Source organism: Poeciliopsis prolifica, unplaced genomic scaffold (assembly GCF_027474105.1).
Source record: "Poeciliopsis prolifica strain line A6 unplaced genomic scaffold, Auburn_PproV2 SCAFFOLD074, whole genome shotgun sequence".
Classification (NCBI taxonomy): domain Eukaryota; kingdom Metazoa; phylum Chordata; class Actinopteri; order Cyprinodontiformes; family Poeciliidae; genus Poeciliopsis; species Poeciliopsis prolifica.
In genome coordinates this window covers 1,568,162-1,593,629 of record NW_026562449.1, presented here as the reverse complement: position 1 = coordinate 1,593,629, position 25,468 = coordinate 1,568,162, and the positions used below count along the sequence as shown (strand labels likewise).

The 25,468-nt window shown below is 43.6% G+C and overlaps 1 protein-coding gene across 6 annotated transcripts in view; it reads right to left on the bottom strand.

Moving 5' to 3' along the window:
* The window catches only part of bahcc1b (BAH domain and coiled-coil containing 1b), a 79,412-nt gene that overhangs the window by 12,944 nt on the left and 41,000 nt on the right, over positions 1-25,468 (bottom strand). For all 6 annotated transcript variants that reach the window (XM_055021103.1, XM_055021104.1, XM_055021102.1 and 3 more), the window contains exons 4-17: positions 22,564-22,674; positions 19,882-21,816; positions 19,545-19,656; positions 18,822-19,012; positions 18,366-18,506; positions 16,410-16,600; positions 15,746-16,118; positions 14,152-15,015; positions 7,972-8,138; positions 6,056-6,192; positions 5,642-5,746; positions 1,642-1,720; positions 1,339-1,513; positions 1,088-1,243 (exon numbers count right to left, since the gene is read on the bottom strand). In XM_055021103.1, coding sequence (XP_054877078.1) covers positions 1,088-1,243; positions 1,339-1,513; positions 1,642-1,720; positions 5,642-5,746; positions 6,056-6,192; positions 7,972-8,138; positions 14,152-15,015; positions 15,746-16,118; positions 16,410-16,600; positions 18,366-18,506; positions 18,822-19,012; positions 19,545-19,656; positions 19,882-21,816; positions 22,564-22,674 — 4,737 coding nt within the window. The remainder of the gene's footprint in view (positions 1-1,087; positions 1,244-1,338; positions 1,514-1,641; positions 1,721-5,641; positions 5,747-6,055; positions 6,193-7,971; positions 8,139-14,151; positions 15,016-15,745; positions 16,119-16,409; positions 16,601-18,365; positions 18,507-18,821; positions 19,013-19,544; positions 19,657-19,881; positions 21,817-22,563; positions 22,675-25,468) is intronic.

The window sequence follows — 25,468 nt, the reverse complement described above, 5'->3', positions numbered from 1 at the left end:
TTTGCTTTCTGAGAAAAAGTTGCTTTTGTTTTGAAAGTCTTTGCTACCATACCAGTAAGAGAACAATAGCTGTAAGGCCTAATTCAGCTTGAGAGACATCCATGAAGCTACAGCTAGCAGGAACAGATAATTATAAGCCATCTACAGGGTTTTCACCAGTTATTACAAGAGGTAAAGAGAGTTCATGAAATCTTGTTCCCAGATCCAGAATCTCAGTCTTAACAGCACAAGTCAAAATGAAGTCTGAAGTCTTTACTTTTGCATCTTCAGTGTGACTCGAGTACCAGTCTGAGACCAGAGCCACCATTTCTTGTGTGTACACACAAACAGATTGTTATTGGCAGCTGAGTGTTGCTGACACTCAGCTGAGGGGGGATTGTGAGGAGGATTTGTGTTTTGGGTGTCAACACTTCTCAAATACATTTGTCACTTACTCAGGATTCTCGTCAACACTTCGCCCTACACCCACACATATCCCACCTGTGCCGGTTGCCAAGGCCACAGGTGGATTGAATTCTTGAGTTTCCTCAAAGTTTTACATTCTCCTCATCAGCACTTCCTACAAAAAGGTCCATACCAGAGTGGATTTGATGGTCTCGTCAACTCAAAGCCTCCACTGAAGGCATTTTCACGAGGTTAGAGTTGGGAGGAAGAGACAGAAGGATGGGGGTGTGACATTCTGGACGGGCTCACGTTACGGTGTGAGGATGAGGGCCGGGGGTGGCAGTGCTGCATGCCTGTGGTACGTCGTTAACAGTTTTAACAGTGTGACAGACAAGCCGGGCAGAAAGAGGAGCCCCATGATGACGGCAGACATCTCACTCTCAGATGCCTCGATGAAACACTCACAAACACACACTCGCAGCAAAATCTCACGCCGAATGGTCAATGTTCATTAACCCCATCAGTCCACCGTTTGACTCACATGATTGACTACATATGAACGCTGAAAGCTAACAGTAGCATGTGACAGCTCTGCAAAATATGTTTTCCAATTGAAAATTTTGTCTGTAACTTTTGTATGATTTAGCATTGAATAATTTGTACCAGGACACAATCCTGCTGTCAGACCCAATCAGTAACTCACCACGCTCTGAACTCTCGCTGCAGCTCTTCTCTTCTCTTTCATCATGCGTGTCCCGTCTTTCCCTGTGATGAGGCCGGTTGGGGTTGATGCCCATTACCACTTTGGGCTTTCGACCTCTCTTCTTCATGGTCTCACCTGGCATCCGGTCTTGTCGATCTGATGGATCAACAGCAATCAGAGCTTTATCAATTTGGGATCCCAGATGCTTAATGGACAACAACTTTGCATGTATGCTCACACCAAATCCTCACCTTTCCCCTCCTGCCGGCTGTGATTCTTGGAAGGGTCTTCCTCACTGCTGTGCACCCCTCCGGCTGTTGGCGCCTCCCGCTGGGCGGAGGTTTTCTGCTTCATCTGGGTCACCCGCCTGGCCAGCCTGGAGCTCAGACAGCTTGGTCGACCTCTGTGTTTACAACGAGCTTTCATCTGTGAACAGTGAGTGGAACGACTAATTATTGACTCATTTTATTGTTGTGATTGACAAAAGAAAATAAGCGGCAGGAGATGGTAGTGAATTTGTGCGTAGGTAAAGTGTGAACAACAGGGTAACTGACCTGTGCAGCACTCAGACTGTTGAAGCTGTGATTGGACAAGACATTCCTGTTCTTTTGCTCTAGGATATTTAGCCCAGTCCTGGGAAAAAGAAAACATAGCAGAGATGGTCACATAATGAGAATTGACACTAGCCAGGCATAACATTTTGACCACTGATTATGTTTTAATTTTCTTTTCAATGTGATACTTCTTACCGGGTTCAATATATTAGATAGCAAGTTAACATTCTGTTTTCAATGTTAATGTGCCAGAAGCAAGTGAATGTGAGTTTTTGACAGAATATGCAATATTCACTGAACACTGATCCAGAACGGCACAGCATTCTGCACATACATCTGGGAGATACAGGCACAGGAATGACATCAGCTGTTCGACCTCTCTTGTTGAGCTAAGCTAACTGAGTGACATCAACTAACTCACTCACTCTCTGGTTACCTAGCAATAACCTGCTGAGTGACTTGTACCTGCTTAAAAATAAACAGCGGGGTGGAGAGACACTGTGGATAAAAGTTTTTCATATATATATATATATATATATATATATATATATATATATATATATAAAAGAAAACAAAATTTAATCAATAATTATTGAGAATGACAATTATAAATATTCACTAAAATGTCAAGCTTATATTGTGATGAGTTTTTCAGCAATCCTTGTTTGATCAAAACAAAGTGATGTGATGGCCAGAGGACTGTGTGAAGAGGATCTGATGGGAAACTTTCGATCCTGGTATCTTTGTCAAATGTTGCTTTGACACTACCTACATGTTTACACCTATACCTGTTCGTGGAAACTGCATTTCCATGTAGATGTAGTTTTCTGAAAGATAATGCACCTTGCCACAAAGCTGAAATGGTTTAAGTCTAAGGAGAATTAGATACAAGGTGATGACTTGGTCTTTAAATGCTGCAGGTCTCAATCAGACGTCCCGGACAAGCAAGTTCAATCCGTTGAATCTCCACTTTGCCACTTAGAGGATTTGGAGGATCTGCTGTTAACATCTTGGTGCCAGATACTGCAGTACATCTTTAGAGGTCTGGTAGAGTCTGTGCCTCTTTGGGTCAGGGGCTTTTTTCCCCTCTCACTAGACGAATGTTTGCCACAGTCCACCCTCTCTGGTCCTTTCCTTCTAGTTTCACTTTTATCTCATGATGGTTCGTTCATCTTCTCTCCGTCCTCCCTCTGGTTCTCACTGTCTTAATTCTTTTCATGAGGTTGGATGCAGGGTTTGAGAACCACCAATGCGGTTTGAAGGCAAACACAGAAATATTCAACCGCTGTGTGAATACGAAGCTGAATCATCATGTAAAAGGGCAAGGGTTGGTCTGAGAAACGAAGCTGCTCTACTGAAGATAGAGACAGGGAGAACAAGACCGAGGTTTAGTGGGGGAAGGGAAGTGAAAGAGAGAGAGAGGGAGAGAGAAACAAAGAGAGAGAGAGATAAAGCAGTCTCGGGGGAGTCTGTCCGTTGACCGGAGCTTCAGGGCTCAATCGATAAACACTAACCTCTATCGAACACTGCTCCTCCCTGCCTCTCTTTCACTCTGTCCTTCCTTCACTGCCTGCATGGACTCTTACACCATAGGCAGCCAACACACACACACAAACCCACACTCTGTTAGCAGCTGGTGTCTGAGGCAGGTGAATCCTATATTCCCATGGAGGGAAGGATTGGCTTGGAGCATCTCCGGTCCCAGGAGAGGCGGGAAAAAAGAGGAGGAGTCTGCAATCTAAAACCACATCGCCGACCCTGCTGCTCATCCCCATGGTTTAAGCTTCAAGGGCCAAAATTGCATCACAGGCAATAGGTACTGAATGCGCTCTCTATTACATACTTGCTAAATAATAGAATCATTTTAAAGCCAACACACTGGTTTCCCTTTTGCAGAAGGTCATTTGCTTTTTCAGTTTCACCGTAATGTGATCCAAAAGAAACTGATGTGAGGCCGAAAGCAGGTCGGGCCTCGTTTCATTCAAATAAATCCAACACCTGGATGTCAGAACACGCTCTGCAACTTTCTTACTAAAAGAAAAATATATTTCAGGTTAAATCCAGGAAGATGTTTGCTTCCAACTCTACTAGTAATCAGTGTGTCAGACATTGCGTGTTTAAAGGTGCTCAAATAAAATTTGACATCCTTCATCACAGATAATTTTTCTTGCATATATTCAATGCCAAATGTTTGTTATATGGCTAGCATTACCAATATTAGAGTGTACAACTAGAAATTATAATATAAATCTGTTACTTCACTTGATACATTTAGATGTTAGCACTTTTTGTTGTTTTTAGAGATACTGCTGTGGTTTCAGAGTCCACGAAATAACAGTGGGTAAGTAGTGGATGAACCTGTCAAGTAGAGACTCCTTCTGTATATCTAATGCTTTGAGAATTCTAGCAGAGTAGGGCCCCATGCTGGTGTGGGGCCCTTAGCAGCAGCTTAGTCTGTTATGCCTTGGGTTGGCTCAGAGATCCGATCTAAGTTCATACAGATGCCACAAAAGTTGTGAAACATTTCTTTACCACCAGCTGAAGCCAACTTCAAGATGAAAGCCAACTTCAGGATGATTCCATTGGCTGTGGGACAGACTGGAATTGAGTTTAGAAATAGTAAATGGTGACTTATGGATCCCACTTCATAATAGTCACCTTAACACAATGGAAGGTTTGACTACTCCTATGATCCTGGATGTTATGTTATTCATATTGTCTCCTGAGAGGTTTCCTATAGCAAGTTAGTCTTATTAGCAGGATCGGACGAAATATGTTTGACAGACCTTGGTAAAAGACGACCCCTACAAATAAGCAAATAAAGAATAAAGAAACAGGAGTTGGACAGATGGGAGATGCTTCGGCTGCAGGTCATTATGTGGGCAGGTCTGTCACATACCCTCAGCATGTGACAGGCTGAGGGTAAAGTTTCTAAACATGGCTAACTGAGCATGCTCTGTCCCAAGAATTGGAAGCTACTTTACATTAACCTTAGCTGAAAGCTTCTCCATTATTAGCATGCTATGCCATGTGAATGCAAAGAAAAACAACAGTTTTAATTTTGTCTGATCCTCTCCTTCTCTCACATTTTTTAATTGTTGACTTTCGCCCTCAATCTTCATGAGAAGATAAAAGCATAAACACGCGATACATTGCTTGTTAATGACAACATTCGTCGTGTTGCACAGGCACGTAGAAACCAGCTCGGCTAATTAAACAAGTTCCCTGACTGACTATGTGTGCGGCGATGCCGGCATATTATGACAAAAGGCTTTCATTGTCATTTTCATTAGCGCCTTCTAATCATGGTAACCGTGACAAACCCTGAGTTTCTTTAATCATTTTATCAAGGCGACGGGTGCACTTGCTAACAGAGGTGGGGCACCATGAGAAAACACATTTATCACAGTGAATGCTGGTGTGTGCGTGTGTGTGTGTGTGTGTGCATGTGCGTGTGTGGGTGTGTCTGTGTGATTTGAGCTTGTGTCTGCTTAAAAGTTAGCATGTTTGAGGTGCTAAAATGTGTGGAGACGTGTTGCTGCAGGTGGGGGAGGTGTTGAGTCATTTGTCACTGTAATAACAGACTTTGTCCAGCTGTATTAGTATATGCAAGTGGTTCACATGGAATCAGGACACAATCAATACAAGTGATAAATATGATTAAAAGTGATTAATGATGATTAATGAAGCCCTCAGCTCCATTACCTTCTCTCATTAAAAATCACAGCCATCTTACAGCTTCCATCACATAACCCACTGTGTGCGTGCACGTGTGTGTGTGACAGTGTGCGCGCGCGTGTGTGTGTGCATGCATGAGCAGCTCCTTCCAGGGCCCAATCAAGCAAATCATCAGCTATAGAGCATTTGAATCAATTCAGCTGAAGAAGAACTTCTTGAAAATCAACCGTGCCTTTCACCAAAAACACAAACAGAAATCAGGATGAATGAGCTGGGCTTGCCAATCACACTGATTATACCGACGCAGCATCAGAGCACTGACCTGAGTCTTTTGGAGCTCTCCGCGGCAGCTGGGCCGGGGGTGGACCTGCGCTTGCGGGGGCGGCCGGGCCCCCGGCGAGCGGGGCTACGAGACGTCTCGTCTTTCCTGCAGGGAGAGGAGCAACGAAAAGGAAGAGGAGGATGGAGAGAGAGAAAGAGTGATAGAGAGAGAGAGAGAAAAAGAGAGAGAGAGGGGTTGAAAATGCAGCAGAAATCAGGCGGTGGGGGTGGGGGCAGGCTGCTTCGGCTGCAGGTCAAAATGCATCCAGTGTGAGAAAGGCAGCAAGTCATGATAAATCAGGAGGGGATGCAGCATGAAAGCACAATTGTGAATGTCGGAATGCCCAATTCAGTAAAGACAAGAAAAGTGTGCGTGCATGAGTGCGTGTGTGTGTGAGTGTGTTATTCTGCTCACTGGTGGTCGTGTTTCCTCTGTAGTTTGGCCAGCTCTCTCTGTTTCTCTTTGTAGCGGCGCTGTAACTCAGCCAGCTGGACACGCATGGCCAACTCCTCCCCTCCCATAGTCTCCATGGAGCCCTTCACTGGGCACACCTGATACACACACACAAAGCAGAGGAATTTATAATGCTGTGCTACAAGCACTGAATATATAACCAGTGAGTTTTTTTTTTGGCTGGCGTATTGATAATGCACGTTTTAGGGCATCTTTTTTTGTCTTTTCTTTTCTTTTTTCTTTTAACAAGTATTGTCTGTTCTCAAATGCATATTTCTGGAAAACAGAAAAACATATTTCCAAAATGATGTCACTTTGAAAAAAAAAGTTTCAAAGGAGTTCCTTATTTTAAGGCACTTCAAAGTGATTCCAGGAGGCGGGTTGATGATTCTTTCTGTGTATTCACCAAAACCGGTTTTATTATCCAAATGTTCCGTTATTTAAACTGGAATCTCTTTTTTTTTTTATTGACTGTGATATTTGTGACAAAGAGATGAACTGTTCTACTTACACGGAAGTTTTGAATATGCAAAACAATCTGGCACAGTGTGCATATCACTGATAAAAGTGCCTGGATGATAATGTAGTGGTTCTCACAGTGCCAGAGGCGCCTGAACAATGGAGCAGCTGGAGCCGCCGCTCCAACAGGAACCCCATCCCTCCCAGCAGTCCAGAATATATATATTTTGTTGCAAAATCTGTTATTTCTCACTGTACTAATTTTGGACTAGTTTTGACTAAATATTAATTATAATTGGCTAACATCAGTTGCTTCAATCCAACTAGCCACATTAAAAGTGGCTCTGCCTCAGTCTGAATTCTTCGGTTGCTGTTCACAGCCAGGGAAACAGAAAATGAGCAGAATCTCAATCAGCTCTTTAAGTGTGGGAGCAGTGCAGCGTCTCTGCAGGAGGAGCGCAGGCCTGTGATTGGCCTGCCAGAAAAACGCAAACAGATGCAGGTAGTCTCTGTAAACTCTGTAAAATTGACTTATTAATTAGCAATAGGACGGCATCACAGAACTCTGCTGCTTATTGCATTTTTGATAGGTTCTTTTTTATTTCCATTATATTAGAAAGAAGCAGCAAAGGCCCCAGGATTAGGAATCGGACCCTGGATGTTGTGGCTCCTGATCAACTTATCAAATTTCTTCATATTAATAGTTCAGTTCATCCACTTAGTGAGTGTTTCTCTTACATGTATTACAAATATGTTTCACACAGTGCTATGCTATGCCATGAGTAAGATGGGGTATTTTTTTGAGTGTTGGTATTATTTTTTACCATGGTCCTTTAAATTTCAGTGGACTGCCATGTTTTGGTATTTTTGCTGATGTTCTCCAATTAGGAGAACATCAGCCATTTATTCAATTATAAATGGAATATCCATTTATAATGAAACCACTCTTTGAACCTCTGCACCTGTCTGATCTGGTTGTTGGTCTTTGTGATGCTCTTCATTCACTAATGTCTGACCAGTAATCTAAAGCCTTTGCAGAATAACTGGATTTATACTGATATTAGATGTATTCATTTGTTTGAGGGCGTCAGAGTGAAGAGGGGTGAATAAAAAAATTGCACAAAACCATGTCTGTATTTTTTTTTTTTTTTTGTGGTTGTTTTTTCAAATGGAAGTAAGATTATCACAAACTATGAAAAAACAAACAACAAAAGAAGAAGTGAATTACTTGTTTGGAATAGGCCAATTAGATCAAATCCTAACAAGACAAAGAGGAAGCCACCCGATCTGCGCTCTGTTTGTCAAAAACAACAAATCCCGCTTCTATTGTTCAACTCTGCAGCAACCCACAATTTAGTATGAATGATTCATGCTTCTGAAAACAGACGTTCTCTGATGTAGGATGGTGAAGGCCTCACCGGCTCGTGCCGAGGCGTCCAGCTGCACTTCCGGCGCAGATTTAGCCTCTTCCTGATTGGACACTGCCGGTCAGACTCCGTGTCCACAATGCTGCCGCCCATCTCTAGAGCCCGAGCCGCCGCCAGCGTCGCCAGACTGTGAAGGTCAAAGGTCAGCGTCTCCTCACCTGCGCGAGACATGGTTTCAGTTCAGTCCTGAGCGCCTCGTTGTAAAACACGGTGAGCGCTCAGCGGATTTATTTTCTTAGAGCGGTGAAACTGTGCCCTGAAAAGTGGTGATATTTATGATATTAGCTGTGTAGTTTATTTGATGTATACTTGTGTTCCTGCCTAATCGTACACACAAACACAGGCGCGCGCGCATCCAGAGGGGAGTAATGGTGGAGGTGAGATGGGGAGGAAGTGGAGGGGGCTCTCTACATCTGTCACTGTCATTAACTCTGTCATTGTCACCGCGGCAGCAGATAAAACAGAATATTAATGAGGAGGTTCACATACACAAACCTGTGCTAACACAACACACTCATTCGGAACACACACAGTTTTCGCTGAGCTCCACAGACACGAAGCTGCACGAGCGTCTGTATGTGTGGGAGAAATGGAGAGAAGGAGAGCAGCGGGTGGCGGGAGCAAGAGGAGGAGGAGGAAGGAGGAAGGACTGCAGCGCGGTGAGAAGGAAAGCAGGGAGGGGGTGAGGACTGAAGGGGAGGAGAAGCAATAAGAGGCAAAGTGTTTATTGAGCTATCTATTTATTCTCCTACATCTTCTCATTATGGACATGGACAGAATCCAATTTTCCCTCCGAGGAGATAGACGAGGAGAGGAGAGAGGTTCCGCTGGATCACTCGCAGGCTGCGCGCGCGGGAGCAGCAAGACCTGCCCAGCTGACACCTGACATTATAAAAACCTGTGCGCGCGCTTTATAGCAGGACACGGCGGCGAGGGGGAAGGCGGGAAACAAGAGGAGTGCGAGGAGGGCAAGAAGGATGAGAGGTCAGAGAATACGAGAGGGGAGTACGGAGGTGTGAGCTCAGGACGGTGGACAGAGAGGGGCGTCAAGGCGCTGCCTCTGCCGGCCGTGTCCGGTCCCGGCTCGCAGAGGTCAATGTCATCTCGTGTGTCAAGCTCCACAGAGCCAATGGCACGCTCCAGTTACATTGACAGGATGACATCACCGCTGACATCACCACCCCTGGTGTAGTATTATGGAGGATGGCCGCAATCAATACGTACGTTCCACTCAACAACACACACACACACACACACACGCACGCACGCACGCACACACACACACACACAATAATAACACTATGGTGTGTCGCTAACAGAGGAGAGGTCTGTAATAGGAGGCAGCTCAGGGGATTTGACATGAAAAAAAACAACAAATGTCCAGAGCATTGGTGATTGGAGTTTACTCTGCTGTATGGACAAATCAGTTCCCCCACCTGTTGCTGCGCACTGCTTGGTTAGCTGCCTGAAAAACAGCATCCACTCATAAATTCACTTGATTTTATTAAAATAGAATAGAAATTCCTCTTTTGTCCCACAGTGGGGAAATTACTCTGCTGCAACATGACAGGTAGTCAAAGCCAGTACGCTCACACAATAATAGAATGTAAAATATAGAAAAACACAATAAAGAATAAAATAATGAAAAAAGCAAGGGGCAACATTTCAACATGAATGCAATGTAATTATTAAAAAATATCTGTTTCAAAGGGTGGTGAAACTGCATAGGTTAATTTAAAAATGTTCAAAATGTGTGTCTACTTGGCCATAACAAAACAACAGACCAATTACGATAAGTAACAATAAAACTTTGCATCAAAGACATGCGCAGATCCCACCAGAAATGTTATTTAGAAATGAGTAAAAACTGTGCAAATATCAGTGAGCTGTTTGGAGAAGAGGTCGGATCAGTAGCTGTGTTTCCACTACAAATATGCACAAATCTGTGTTGATATTCTGCTAATTAAAAATAAATTAAAAAAAACACTATTTCACAATTGCAATGTTTATAATAAACAACAAATGCAATTTTAATCACACGTGAATAAACTTGTTCACGCAATAAGTTGTGATCCTCATGAGACTTCCTGTCTTCTTTGTTGTTTCTGCCAGTAGTAGCATCCAGTTGTTGATCAGGTGACTCATGTGATGTGAATCACCATTCTTAATACTTTACATAAAAATATGAAAGTTTGTTTCAAGAAATTGCTGCGTTTAAAACTAAGCAAATTTACTTTCGAAATATTAAATTGTACAATTTTAAAGTTAATGGAAATGGAGCTCGTGATGACGCTTAGAGCAGCTCTGCTCTTCAGTAACAATGTCATGCATGGAATTGAAACTATTAAAACTGCAGCCGGCATACTACAAGCAGCATATCCACCAGGTGTTGGCTAATTACCGGTATTATAGTATACCAATGAAATAAAGAAAAAAATTATGATCCTCCTGTTCCTGATGTTTAAAGTGCTCTTAAGGAGTTGCTGGAGAAAATGCAGGAGTGACAATATTTTTCTCTGACTTTACAAAGCATAAAGCATTGCAAGCTGGCTGGTCACTTACAAAAACAAACAAAAAAAGTTTTCTGGCATTTAGTAAACAGAAATCATTTTGGTAATTCGAGTTAACCTAAAATGAGAGCTTTTGGTCTGATTTAATGCCAGTAAAAATGAGATTGTGTCTTTTTAATTGATGTTATGTTGCCAACAATTGTGCTGTTAGTGACATAAAAGCTGCAGACTGTCCCGACCAGCTTGTGTTTTTCCATAAAGAACAGAACAAAAAAGTACAATATTTTGAGCTATTAGCACAGTGAGTTACTGAATTTAGAGGGTGGTAATTATAGCTGTAAAAAAACTAAGCGGGAGCACTGAAAAAAAGAGAATGGAACTTTTAAAAAAATGTGCTTAATTTATAACAGGTAATCAGATTTACTTCGTCAGACTTAATTTATTTACATTTGCTTAGCATAGCAACTTAATAAACTTAATATATTTACTTGGATAACCTTAATTTTATTACCTGTAACAAATTGACTCCATTTTTAAAAAAAAGTTGGATAGCCTGTTTTTCTTTTTCAGTGAGTGGGAGTAAAAATAGTTTTTTTTCCCCATTTGAAATAAAAGCAATTAGAGTGTGTTATTAAGTTTTAAAGTTTTCCTTCGGTACCATGTAACTGTGCTACTGTTCAGGAAGCTTTGTTCCAACGTAATTCATATATGAAAAAAAATTAGGAACATGTGACACTGACAGATTTTTAAAGTTTAACTCTGGGTGCGTAGATTCTTTCAAATGGTTTGCTGAATTGCTGATCTGCAGTTGGGATCTTTGGTAAAAAGCCTCGTCTGTCTGGGATCGATTTCCTCTCCCAATCGTCCAAAGCGACACAAGCCCCTTCAGCTGTATTAATAACATTCTCAGCAACGAGAGCAGAGCTGCTTTTTAAGTAAAACGCGCTGGGATCTGGTGTTTTCCACGCCCCGGATGGGACTGACTTATTGATTTCACACCTATTACACATGCTAAGCACGCGCGTACATGTAAACAAATGCACACTCACAAAGCCCGTATCTCTCTTTGCAGCAGCTGAGCGACTTATGATTTTTACACTTATTAATTCCGTCAACAAGGCTTGCAGAGGCAGGATTTACACACAAGATTACATTGGTTTTGTAAAAAAAAAAAAAAAAAGAGAGAGAGAAGACGCAAGTGAGAGGGAAAAAATAACAAAGGAGGAGGAGGAAAGGCAGGAGGAGGCAGTCTGGTAGAGAGACACAGGGACTCTGACGGAGGAGAGCAGGGATTCATCTGGGATTACTTAACAGCTTAGCCACATACACCGGTGTGTGCACGCCATGCATACAACACACACGCACACACACACACACAGATGCTGGCATAAATAAAAACACTTTCTCTCAGAGGGACGAGAGGAAAATAGGAGCGCTTACAGGAGAAGTGTTTTAAAGGAAAGGGTCTAATTAGCAAAGCAAGACGACAGAGCCTGAGGGACACATCGGGCTGAGAGTCTGTGCATGTGTGTCCTGGATCGTGTCTGAAGCTTAGCTTGTTTGTCCATCTCTGTGTTCCCTTTAAACACACACACACACAACACTCAACACACACACACTTACTGCCCAGGGGGGGAAATGTGGTTCTATGGGAAGGAGCTGAGAGTGGGAGCGAAAAGGAAGGAAACAGGACAGTTAGAGGAACATTTCTGAAGGTTTGTGTGTGACATTATAGACATCTGGATTTCACACGTGCGTTTCACATGTCTCCCAGTCCACCTTTTGTTTTGGGTTTGCTGCAAGTTGGAATGTTTGTTTAGGCAGAGAAAAAAAGTTATTTTTCTTCTTCCTTGATCTAATTTTCTGGCCTCATGGAGCTAGTTTGGACCGAAGTAATGTCTGCCGGTTATTAACAGTAAAAGTGCATTAATCTAAAGCAGTCACATTAATGTCATATCCTTCAGCTGATTTTAGCTATTTAAAACAAGTCAAAGTGGAAATGTTCACATTCAGATTGGCAGGTATGCAGTCAGTGTTTGGGTTGTTTCTGTCTTCTCAACTAAACAATATTAGTGTTGCTACACAAACGTACATGTTCTAAGGCCGCCATTTGTAGCAAACCACTCGATTAGTCACAACTTTTTACCATTTATCATTTATAGCCTGTCAATCCACTCTAAGCCCGCCAACAGGGAAGGAAACCACTGGATTTTGTCCAGTGGCATTAAAGATGGTACATCCTGTTCCTTTTTAAGTCTCACTGTTATTTGGAGATTATCACGAGTCACAACTGATCAAGGATGGATTGCTACAGCTAGCGGTCTCAGCACATGTCATTTTGTCTAGTAATAAGAGTTAAGCTGATGAAATAGTGATATTCTAACAACAGCCTGTGAATCTTCCATCATAGTCCAGTAAGGTCCTAATGAAATGCCAGAGACAGTGTAGAGTGTTTTCTTGTGGAACAGTGTTGGTGACCCCTGCATTTCGTCCTTCCTTTCCTCCTAAGCTAGCTATCAATCTATTAGCAGCTGCACACTGCAGGCCAGCTACTTGATCGAGCCTGATAAATTAAACAGCTTTTATAAGATTGTCATACTTTTAGACAGTGTCTGTAGTCTTTTGCGTTTCAGCAATCACAGAAATCTAAGCAAAATCAACCAACCCCTCTCATTTTTCCCCACTAATTTATTGTAAATTTTCTGCAAAAATGTCAGAAAAAAAAGGTTTTATTGACTTCTAAGCCCCACTTATTGGTGTCAGTATTTCCTACTACACTTCTGCCTCGGCCTTACTTAGTCTCAAGTCATTTGTCTTTGATCAATATGGTAACATTTTTATTTTCAATAATAAAAATGTTTGCGTGTCAAATCTACTTTCATTTTTGTCTCATCTGTTTTCTTTTATGTTTAGTTTTAAAAGGGACTTATTGAGGAAAAACATTTTTCAATTTCTTGCAAATATTGCTGAAGTAACGATACAGAATCTGATCTTGACTGCAGAAAAAAATTCACAAAAACATTCAGAAAATCTTGGAGGTACTTTCCTGAGATATTCCATAATGAGCAGACCGGGAAGATGATCTCAAAGCTCTGGCCTTACACAATGGCCCTTAATTCCCTATCGTCTGAATAGGAGTCTGCACAACATCTGAGCTAATTAGAGAAATAAATTCTAAGATGTTACTGAAATAAGCAAAAATTGTAGGTTGTGAGTTCTACGTGCTTAGATATGGTGGCCAACTGATACAATAATATGGCATCACTTCTTTAAATTAGTGTAGCTACATCATAGTTTCTTGCCTGATATATTCAACTGAAGCTAAACCTTACAAAAAACACCTGTTTGATCATTTTGCACCTTTATTGCTCTGAACAGCCTCAACTTTGCATTGACTCCCATTCAAATCTACATTCCCCCAAAGGACTGATGGGAGAAGCAAATGACATCATCACATAGGTCAGATCTAATGTTTACATGTCTTTCATTATAATCTGTATGCCAAAGCCAAACAAAGTTCCCCATAGGACTAAGTGTTAGCCTCTCACCACTCTCATGCTCTCTTCACCTCAGTACAGACACATAGATATGACATCTGTTTGCTTGTGATAATTTTAAGGTCAAAAACAGTTTAAGAATAGTAGTTAAAAGATATTCTCACCTTCTTCCTCCTTCTCTTTGAACTCCCTGCTCCTTTGCTTGATCTCCAGCTCAGCTAGTTCCCCCAGTATTTCCATACCATGGTGAGAAGAAGGAGACTGGGTCTGAACAACTGGTGTCGGCGGGTACAAGGCATCTCTGGTGGCACACAGAGCCGCCGCAATCAAGAGCTCCAAGCTCCACATGTAAGCCCCTTCTAACTGGGCTGCTGTTGTCATAGTGGAAGAGGGGAGCGGGTCAGCAGAGGGGGAAACAACAGAATATTCTACCAATCGCTCATCTGGACTTTTCCCACTCCCATCTTCTTCCTCTTCCTTATCCTCAACCACCTCTACATTCTCTTCACCGTTGTACTGATCCTGCTCCGGCTCCCCATTCGCAGGCTCTATGGGCACAGAGACCATACATTCAGCTGGTCCACGCTCTGTTCTCTCATTCTCCCCCATGTCATCCTCTTTGATGCACTCCCAATCATTTCCCTGCTCTTTGGACATCTGAGACTCCATAAGGCCACCCAAAGGAACATCCACTTTTAGGGTTTTGCCTGCTGGGCAGAATGGTTCGGGAACTGGAGCTTGGAAAGGGCATGACGGTGATCCAGAAAGAGCACTCTGGAGTTCAGATATAGAGCATCCTTTTGATTCACTCTCGGACTCCACTGCCTTGCAATCTGTTATGTTCTCTTCTTTCCTTGCCCGCTCTTTGGTGAGAGGCTGGATGGTGCATTGTTTAGAGAAAGTCTTGGTTTCAGACCCTGTTTGCTGTTCTTCCAACAAAGGTTGCTCTGCCGCTCGCGCTTCAGGAGGCGAAGGCCCGGCCTTGTAACCCATGGAAACTGGAGAGAAGCTATATACAGGTGGCAAGTCTGGTGAAAACATAAAGTGAGAACAAAAGTCAAAGTTTGACATAAAACTAAAAGTGTTTCTACATGTCAGAAATTTGACATAAAACACATAAAAATGTACAGAAGTAAACTCTGGCCTAGCTTTACTTCATTGGCATTCTGTTCAGGCAGACAAGATGAAGCATGTGATTACAGTTGACATAGTACATTAACATCGAGGTGCAGAAAACACTGAGTGTGTTGGTGTATATTAAATATACAAAATGCATGTGTGTGTGTAGAAGTGTGAGTTTATAGATCTACGTTGGATATTGATGACACCCTGCTGTTTTCCTATGATTGCTGCAGCAGACCTGTCACCTCGCTCTCATTTTATTGATGATATCCCTCCACCCCCTGACAACACAGCCAGATGAATGTGTATCCTTCCACCTGTACTTTTCCAAGGACCCCTGAAGGATAAGAAGACTTTGTCTGAAGATATCGCTGACCTTCCTCTTGTGACACACGTGTGCGCCTGGCAGGTTGCACTCATGCAACACAAAGAGTGTCCATATGCTTTCTTTGACCTTACTGGCTGGCCTGTCTACCGTCTCTCTTTAGCTTTCACAAATACACTCAAGGACATATGAAGCAAAGGCCCTGCTTCAAACAATTTTGCAAAACTAAAAAGAAACCATGTTTTAAAGATATACACCATGCTTCAGCAACCCTGCCTCTTTTTTTCTATCTCAATCTTCTCTTAACACACCTGGCTCTAAGGACTGGGGATAGTCCTGAGGTGGTTGCCCTTCTCCTCTGTCACTGACTCTCTCCAGTGCTTTGGAAAGGTGTGAAGGGGCAGGGCTGAGGGCCGGAGATCTTGGCGCTGCCGCTGCTGGGCTCGGGGTCGGAGTCAGGGAATTTGGCGGGTGTGTCAAACGCGATGATGGCGAATGGTAGCAGGGTGACTGCCGGCTGCTCGGGCACAGCCCTGGAGACGGTGTGGAGGTCTTAGGCAGAGGAGGGGTGTGAGAGAAGGGTTTTGCTGCATGGGTGGAGACAGAGGATGAGGAAGAAGATGGAGTTCTGGAAGTCGGGGATCCATTCGGCGAGTCGTCTATTGTGATTGTATCATGTTTTCTCTTTTAAAAAAAAGAAATGAAAAAGATTTGTGGTGCAAGAATTCTTGGGAACATGCAAATTCAAGTTTATTATTGTTAGTTCAAGGATTACTTTTTGCATGAGGATTTGGTTGCAATACTAAGCAATAACATCACCATTTTATGCTTTCCTTACATTGTGCAGCCCTACACTATCAACAAATATTTTACTGTGTTCCACTCCTAAATACCCGAAAGAGGAAGTTGGATCCGTGGATCAGCTTACAACATTCTGACTAGTTCTGAATCTCATTACTTGAAGGCCAATCTTACTTGTCCTAAGGGGAGTCGCTGCATGTGTTCCATAGCTCGCTGCTGTTGCTGGTGGTGCTGATGCTGCAGTGCGTACAGCTCTTGCTGCTGTAGGAAGGAGGTGCGCGAATAGACTGGGTGGGGCTGCAGGTGAGGGGGAGCTCCTCTGGCTCCGTACATCGAAGGCCAGAGACCTGACTGCTCCAGAACATCTAGAGGAAGAACCAAAGAAGAAGGTGGGACTTTACTGAGACCTTTGCTGAGATAGATTGAGATTGTTAACAAACTTAGATTACTTAGAACTACATGTAGGCAGCAATATTTTGCAATAAATTTGTCTGCTCACAAGATGAGTTGATAAGTTATACAATTTTTATGAAACAAGAAATGAGAAATTGTTATTCCCCATTTTTTGTTGTCATAAATAGAGCCAAGATTTCAATTATAATCACCAATCTGTGATCGACATGGAATAATTGGTCCAGGTTTGATTAAAACTATGTTTTGCTTCATCTAATCCAGTTCTAAATACTAAAAAGCCTGGAAAAGGCTTATTTTTGTGTATTCATAAATAGAATAAAGGTTTCATTATTTCATGATAGCCAACTGCAATAATGTTCTTGTCCATCAACATTTGTTTCATCTACAATTAATCCTAAAACAGCCTTTATTATTCTACTCCATTAACACTACAGACCAACAGTTTTTCAAGTTGCAAACATAGACACTGAGATACAAGCTTAAAAAGACACGGCTTTATATTTTCGGCTCATATGTAGCTAAACTACATGCTGACAGCCAGTAGATAGTGCTTCATTTTAACAAGAACATTTTTGAGGTTTTAATATTCTGTGATCTTGTCACGCCCCGTAATTTCACCCCGAGTTTCTTTTTCTGAGGATATGGTACTTTTTGCCGGGAAACCTGCAGGCTTTCATCCAAAGACACACACACAGACCCACACGCACATGCATCCCCTCCTTGGCTGGCTTGTCACTGGGAACCTTTGTTCTGTGAGATTAGCCTGAGTGGGCTAATGTTTCCCAGGGGAAGGGTTCAGTGGATGCACTTCCCCTCTCTGCAGGAACTCTTACAGAGCGAGTCAAGGGAGGCGGGAGATAATTAAATTTCACAGCCTGTTTGCAAAGCATCATCGACACACAAAGACAGACAAACACACACACGCACACACATATAGTATGTATTTCTATCTTCACAAGGATTTTACATGGACTACCCTCCATTTTTTTAATTCATTTTGATACCCTAACCATAAATGTAACTCTGTCCGTACCCACCACCAGTAAATGCCCAGCCCTAAACCAAACCTAAACTCAATTCACATTTTAGTCCTAAACGTAATCCCGAAACTCAAAACAGCTCTTCTTATGTGGGCCCAGGCTTTTGGCTCAAAAAGGAGCAGTAGATCCTCACAACGTTGTACTTGTTGGGAAAATGGGATTTACAAAGTGAGGAATGCTAAAACACACCCCCCCACCCCACACACACACGCACACGCACACACCCACACACACTCACACACCCACACCACACACATATATTTTTCTCTCTCCAGCAAAGGTTGAAATATACAAAAAAAAAAAAAACACTGTAACATGTTGCTTTAGACATTAACATGACTTTTAACATGCACACACAGTCTAAGCACCTCTGCACTCTACCGCAAGAGTGATGAGACGACAGTTCAAATGGTTTGCATAATGCTAGGCACATGCAGAGGGGGCAATAGAATAGCCGCTTCCATTAACAAAGCAATAAAACTTTGTCCCACTGACAGAGGGGCTTAGTTGAGCATTATATTATGATTAGCCAGTGATACTAAAACTCAGAGAGAGAACCGGCAGCAGCAGCATCCATTGTACAAATGAGAAGAAAGCAGGAGGCAGCAGGGCAGTAAGGCAGTACACAACAATCATTATGCATACTGTTGTTGCTGTGAAAGTCTGCTTTTCATACCGAGAGAAAGATGAGGCCCTGGTTCTGTTGGAAGAACCACAAGAGGGGAGTTAGGATCTTGGCTGAGGGACCCCAAGACTGGCTGGAGAGGGCTGGCAAGACCTGGTGGGAAGCTGGGGCTCATCCCCACATGGCTCAGACCTGAAACAGGAAGGGAGTCAATCACAGAAAGTCTGATCGATTAATCCATCCTTGTAACCTTTTCGCACTTTGTCATGTTGCATTTTTATTTTATGTGCTGGAACATCGCAAGGTATTGCACAAAATGTTTATCAATACATTTTTAAAAATGGAATGCTTTTATATTTCTTATTAATTAAGATTATTATGTATACTTTGTAATTTAAACAGTAAAGGCAAAAGGAAAAAACATGAACTTCAACAATAAGCCATCATTTAAAATGGAAACGTCAAAATCAAGTGTGAAATGGCTGGAGGCCCTGTGTTCAGTCTCACCGTATGAAGGGCCCATCCAGAGGGAGGGACTTCCTGTCCTCTGCATCCAGTGGCGGTGAGCTGGGTGAGCATGTGCAACAGGGTCCCCTAATTGGCTTGCTCCACTGGGGACAAGGAGGTGAGGGGTCAGGTCACCGTGGCAGCTACTGGATGGGTGGATCCGAGCAAACTCCATGCAGTCCTTGTTTTCCCTGCAATGGCGTTAGGCGAGGTGAACTTTGTCATTATGTTGATTATCCCTCTTATTGTCATCACCATCATCACCATTATTATGATCATTATCTTCATCCGTGTCATCTTCATTACCTCTACCACCATTATAATCATGAAGAAAAGGAAATGTGACGGCAACTGGAACAGCCATCATCTTGTGCCTGGTCTATGACTACTCATTATATGTTTTCTTCCCTTAATATGACTACATAATAAGAGCCTGATACTTCAGAGACATCCGTATTAGTCCCTGTAACATTAATGCACTACATCTCATCTTCAGGAGAAAGAGAGAGATGTGAAGTAAGAGAGTGAGGAGGTACAGAAAAACCACATCAAAGGGTGAGAGGAGTAAATGGAGTGAGGGGCTGAGAGAAAAGAGAAGCAGGGCTTCAGACTGGGAGAAAGAAGCGAGGAAAATAAAAGAAGTGCAGCTTATCAGATGAGAAGAAAACTGAATAGATGCTACCTTGTGTGTGTGTGTGTGTGTGTTTGTGTTTGTGACTCTACCTGATGACCAGTTCTCTATCTCTGTCGTGGTGATGAAGACCAATCTGGTCCTCTGACATCCTCTTCCTCTCCTCCAACTCCCGACCAAAAGGATACACAGTGCGCGATACTCCTGAGTTACCAAGACAACAGGACAAACATGCTCACTATTTTCCAGAACCTGTGCTACGTGCACACAAGATATCAGAGATGGTGCTTTTCCTTCTGCTTGATGAGTTTATGAAGCAGTCAAGTGTATCTTGCTTCTCATATTTCTTATATTTTAGCTAGCAACAACAACAGCAAAAAAACTTTGATTTGGACCAAATAATAATAAAAGCAGTATATGATGTCTGACCTTTCAGGCTGGGCATCACCCGGCCCTGTCTGCTGTTTCCAGGAGTGCTGTCTGGAGAACGATGGGGGGGCCTGGCTACAGCGACAGCAATACCCACCGGAGGCTGTCGGACCTCCCCCTCTCCGGCTTCTCCGGCCTCCTTTGCACCCCTGTCAGTCTTTTCTCCCTCGTTAGTGGAGCCACGGCGAGAAGGGAGAGATTGTTTGGAGGGGTCTTGCAGTGTGGTGTTGCTTTTAGCTCCTCCTCTGTCTGTCCTCTCTGATCTCTCCCCACTCTTGTTAAGGCAGCCCAGACCTCCGAAGGGGCTTCGCTGTGGCAGTAACAAAGGTTGCTGAGAGCTGTAGTTCATAAGGTTCTTCATGGCACCTCCCTCACCATCAGGTGTGTGTGGCGAGGAATGGGACAGAAGAGGAGGCTGTTTACTAACTGATCCAAGATGGCTACCTTTTCTCTGGTCCTCTTGTTGGCTCCCCAGAGCTCCCCATGATGATGCTGCCTGACTTCCATCCCTTAACCGCTCTTCTGCGGCTGCAGGCTGGCTGTTGTGCTGCTGATGTCGTATCCTTGCAACCTTTTGTCCTTCCCTCTGAGTTGCAAGTCCAGTTCCCACTTTTCCATCTGGACTTGAGAGAGAACAGTCCCTTAGTGAGGAAGCTTCAGTATCAGAACTGGTCTTGGCTTGTGAGAGATGATGGCAAATCTCATTTGCAACATCAGCATCTTTAAGAGAGATATTTGTTTCTAAGCTACAGGACCGAAGTTCAGGTTGAGAAATGCCGTTGGAGCCAGGTTTGTTAAAGTGATGTGTCTGCTGGTTCCAATCAGGAGGTTTGTCAGCTTTGCCATATCCCATCTGCTGTAGGTGGGGCTGGGATTTGTCCTTCTTCTGGCAGCTACTAAGGCGGCTGGGATGGTGAGAGGGACTTTCATGGGATCCCTCTATGGTTTTTTCATCTTTTCTTGTTCCTCCGGTTGCTCCACGGCAGTCAGGGGAGGACATGTCTCCTTGTGATCCAACTGAGGGCACATAAGTTGAGCCATTGACCTTTGCTTCCCTGCTGGACCCTCCAGTGCTGGATGTGGGTTCTTTTGAAGGTGTAAGTGTTAGAGGTGGGGGAGGAGGACAGTAAAACTCAGGATGCGGGTGGTGATTTGCAGGGTGTAGCCAGCCTCCAGATACTGTGGAGCCTATGTGCAAGGTATGAGGTGGAGGTGGTGGTGCGGGGGGTGGAGGCATAGAGTAGGAAGCTACAGCGTGAGGGGTTGGGGGTGTCAGGAATGCCGCCGCTGTAACAGTTCCTCGACGCATACATTCAGATGAAGAAGTTGAAGAGTCACTGATTCTCATTTCCCCAGTTATGGGTGCATCTTTTGAGCTTTGCCTGCTTATTCCAGATGAAAGTCTGCTTGCCCCACCATTGCAGCTGCTTAGTGTTCCACCTTTTGCTTCACAGGCACCCTCTGACCCTGTCCCACTGGACAGTTTACAGGCACTCATAGGTTTTGCTCCTTGACTACCCAAGTCACTGTCTTTATACTCTTTGTGTCGCTCTAAAGAGTTTCTGTGGTCTTGTTCCCGACCCTGGAAGGAAAGATGTGGAAGAAGAGCATGGTGTGGATGGGAGTAAGCTTGGTGGATTCCAGATGGAGTGGTAGCAGAGTTCATCTGATGAGAATGGTGTTGGTTGTGGAGCTGCTGCTTTTCTTTGCTGTCCTGGTGTCGCTCTTTGCTGCTTAATTTTTCCCTCTCTTTTGACAAACCCCCCTTTTCGCCCACATCCTTAATGCTCTTCACACCTCCTCCCCCACTGTCCATCTCACCACGACTGCAGGGGCCAAGTGGGTGGCCTAATGCGGTCCTGGACAGTGGAGGAAGGCTGTGATTGGTGGAGAGTAGAGGAGACTGGGGAGGAAGGCCTCTCAGGTAGAAGTGATCTAGAAGAAAATGAGAATTTGAACATGTACATGTAATAATTTCTTGAAACTGAATGGTCTCTGTAAATCAATAGCTTCTTTAGCAAAACACTTCAATAATAAAACTTAGATATTGTTTAGTTTTGTCTATGGTTATGTAAAAGAACCAAGGTGGCAAAAGAGATTAATTTCAACACAGTCACTGTCCCACATCAGCTGTTTTGTGCAAGAGTAAAACCTGCATTGCAGCTCAAGAGTGTCTGGTGATTACAGACAGTCTGTGCAGCAAGCTGACCAGGGAATTTATGTCAAAAACAGAGTCCACTTCTGTGTAGTGCATCACTGACACTTTTATTTCTTACTATTAACACAAGAAACTATGAGTACAAGAAAGCCACTGTACTTTGGTGAAGAGATGTTCCTTTCGGAGGGCTGTCACATAAAATTAGTAGAAAATATTTTTTTAAAAATGTCACAACTTGTGTTTTAAACCCTTCAGGGGTTTTTTGACTAGTATTTTCTACATAACATTCTCCATCAACCCTGCTGAGCCCCCCTTGGATCCATGATGCCAGTTTGATTTTATAGAGCTAGCCTGTGTGACCAGAGGCAGCTGAAACAGGACTAGATCTTTGTATGCTTGTGACGGCTGATGTATTCAAGTAAACTTTAATCATCATTACGATTAGAGTTATGGTTGAAAGCTAATTAAAGGGTTTAAAAGCTTTTTTTCCCCTACACAACACACAAGTACTCTGTAGCACTAACCTTTTTGGGTTTCATAGAAGCGGGGCTGTCCATAGAGACTGCTGCTATGGTGATCCAGGGCACTCATGGACAGAAAAGGAGAAGCAAGACTTCCTGAATAGCCTGGGTACCCTGTCAATGGGAAAGGGAGAAGCAAGAGAGAATTCATGTTCCTTCCCAATGTTGATGCTCAGCAGCACCCTGCACAAACAGTTTATCTCTGCAATCTATCATAAAAGACCCCAATTTTGGAAAAACACTGAAAAACTACAGCCAGTTGGTTCTATTTTCATCATAAATGAACTCTTGCACAAACATGCCAGATGAGCTGACATTATTTACAGTGGACAGAAGGGTGACAGAAACCACAGCCGACCACTATTGCCAAGTGTTTGCAGATTTTGAATGGATGGAATTTGCTCTTCTACAAAACACAGTTTTCCTCCCAAAACCTAAGACGAATAGGAGAAAGCATCACTCCCACTCCTCACCCTGAAACACACACACCGAGTCCTCCAAGGAGGTCAGTGGGAGGTGAACGATCGTTTCACTTTGTTCCTTGTCTTCAAGGACGTTGAACTAGGTTGTGAGATTGAGGAGATCTTGGCAGACCCACATATCTTTAGTATGTGGTGCTAGACTGTGTGGCTGTGCGGATGCTGGAGTCTGTTTTCCAGAAGTTGGTTTCATGCCCCACAGAGTGTCCTTGCTGGCCCGTTAATTGGCAGCCGTTAAAAGTTTAATGGTAGTGGCCAAAGTAAACAGCACTCCATAAAAACTCATCCTACGCATTCCACAGTCACACAGCAAAACCAGCAACACCCCCACACTGCTTCTAGTGTGCATGCGTGTATGTGTGTGTGTGTGTGTGATTATTCTGACTGGCTAACAACCAGTGAATCTAAATGGTGACAATTAGCCAAAAGGCTCTATCAGCCATCTAAGGCCAATCCCCTGGTTAATGATGAGTGATAAAACGGGGGTGGAAAGAGAGAGAGATGGAACTGGAATGACATGGAGTGCCACTGAGGCCAAAATGTGGAGAGAAAATAAAGTAAGGGAAGAGTAAAAAAAGGAGGGAGTTCAATGGTTGGATGAACGGGGAGATGGTCGGGGGAAACAGACACTAGAGAAGAGCAAGGCTGTCAATATGAAAAGTCATGAGTGTGCTGCTGCTGTGAGGCGTATGGAGAGAGGAGCGGGGGATGTGTGTGTGTGCTTGTGAGGGAGAATGGAAGATGAAGGGACAAGTGAAAGGAAAGTGGAGAGCTTTGAGATGCTGGAGATGAGAGGATGAGAGAAAGGGAGGTAAAGAGATGAGGAAAGGCACGAGTACGGAGACATAAAACAACGACAGGTGTAGAAGAGCCAGTAAAAGTAGAGTGTCCGTGCGTGTGTGTGTGTGTGTGTGTGTGTGTGTGTGTGCGCGTGCGTGCGTGCGTGTGTGTGTGTGTGTGTGTGTGTGTGTTTGAGACAGGTTCCTTCTCTCTGTGCTGGCTATGCTCCGCTCCCTGGACCGTGGCCAGCTGGCAGGCTGCCTATTGGAGCTCCCTGGCTTGAATTCTTAAAACCAATCATTTGTAGTGTGTGCCCGTGCAAGTGCGTGAAGGCGTATGTGCGTTGGAACATCAAAGCCGAGCCACACAGACGTAAACTCTGTCTTATAGGCACACATACATTCTCCCTACACACACACACATTCCTGCTCTCTGTTCACCACTGCTTCCTGTAGTCTTCAGCCTGAAGTCTTGCGAACGAGTTGTTCCACGGATTCAGGTGAGGAAAGTCACTCCGGGCTACATTAGTGCTCATTTTTATGGCTTAGTCATTGAAAATTAGACACAATTCTGTAGCCTGGCATCAAGAGAGAGTGCCAAACTGCTTTAATAACAGGAAGTAAGAAAATTAAAATCACAGGAGGGAAGTAAACAGCAGTTTTACTCTCGCCTCTTGGGCTTTTTGCACTCTAGGTCACAACCACTTAAAACGGCAAATGTGCCAACTATTGTCTCGCCAAGCAAAGTTCATGGTGCCACTGGCGAGGAAGACACATTTTGACTTGCAATGGCAGGAAAATTATAATAGTAATAAATCATATTACCACATGGCCTGTTTCTTTCAAGCGTCCCGGCATGCATGGCACCGGTATGCTGAAACTGATTCACCTGAATGGAATGCACTCATTACTTTTGTTATTGATTGCACCGCCGCTTTCCTTCTATGGTGCACAGAGATGAGGTGAGAAAAGCTGGATCGCTGAGATGACTGGTATGACGGGAGCAGCGTCTTTGTCAATGTTATAATTCTTGCCAGAGAGACAGTTTTGAATTGACAACACTCAGAAAGGCTAGGCTGTATTCACAAAATGCTAAACTGGAGTTAGATTCTGAGTCAGTCTTTACTTGATTGAGAAATATAGCTTGTGGTGCAAACTGTCACTTTGTTCGAGTCTTTTTTAGGTGTTATCTTTGGTCCTGTCTCGCCCACCCAACACTTCCCGACATGCACTCATGAGTGTACAAAAACACACACAGATATACCTGAAAGGGACAGATAACTCAGTCAAGCTCAGAATTTCACCACAAACGGTTAACAGTCGAAAGAGGACATGATGCATGAGGATCCGCATGCCGTTTCAGTGCATATGTGTGTGTCAGATCAGGAAGGGGGCCGTTGGAGGTCGGTTAGCCCAGAGGAGGGCCTGGAGGGTGGGGCTGCGGTCTGAGCCGAGGGGGGATGGTGGAAATGGGGGTGAGTTTCGAATCGTACCTGGGTGCAAAGAGAGGAACTCAGGGCCTACTGAGATCCAGCTGGATGAAGGTGGTTATAAAACGTAGCAGCGATGTGGAGTAATGCTGATTAATGGGTTCCCTGTTAGCGTGAAGAGATTTGCGTGCTTATTTATAGTTGGAGAAGGAAGAAGTGG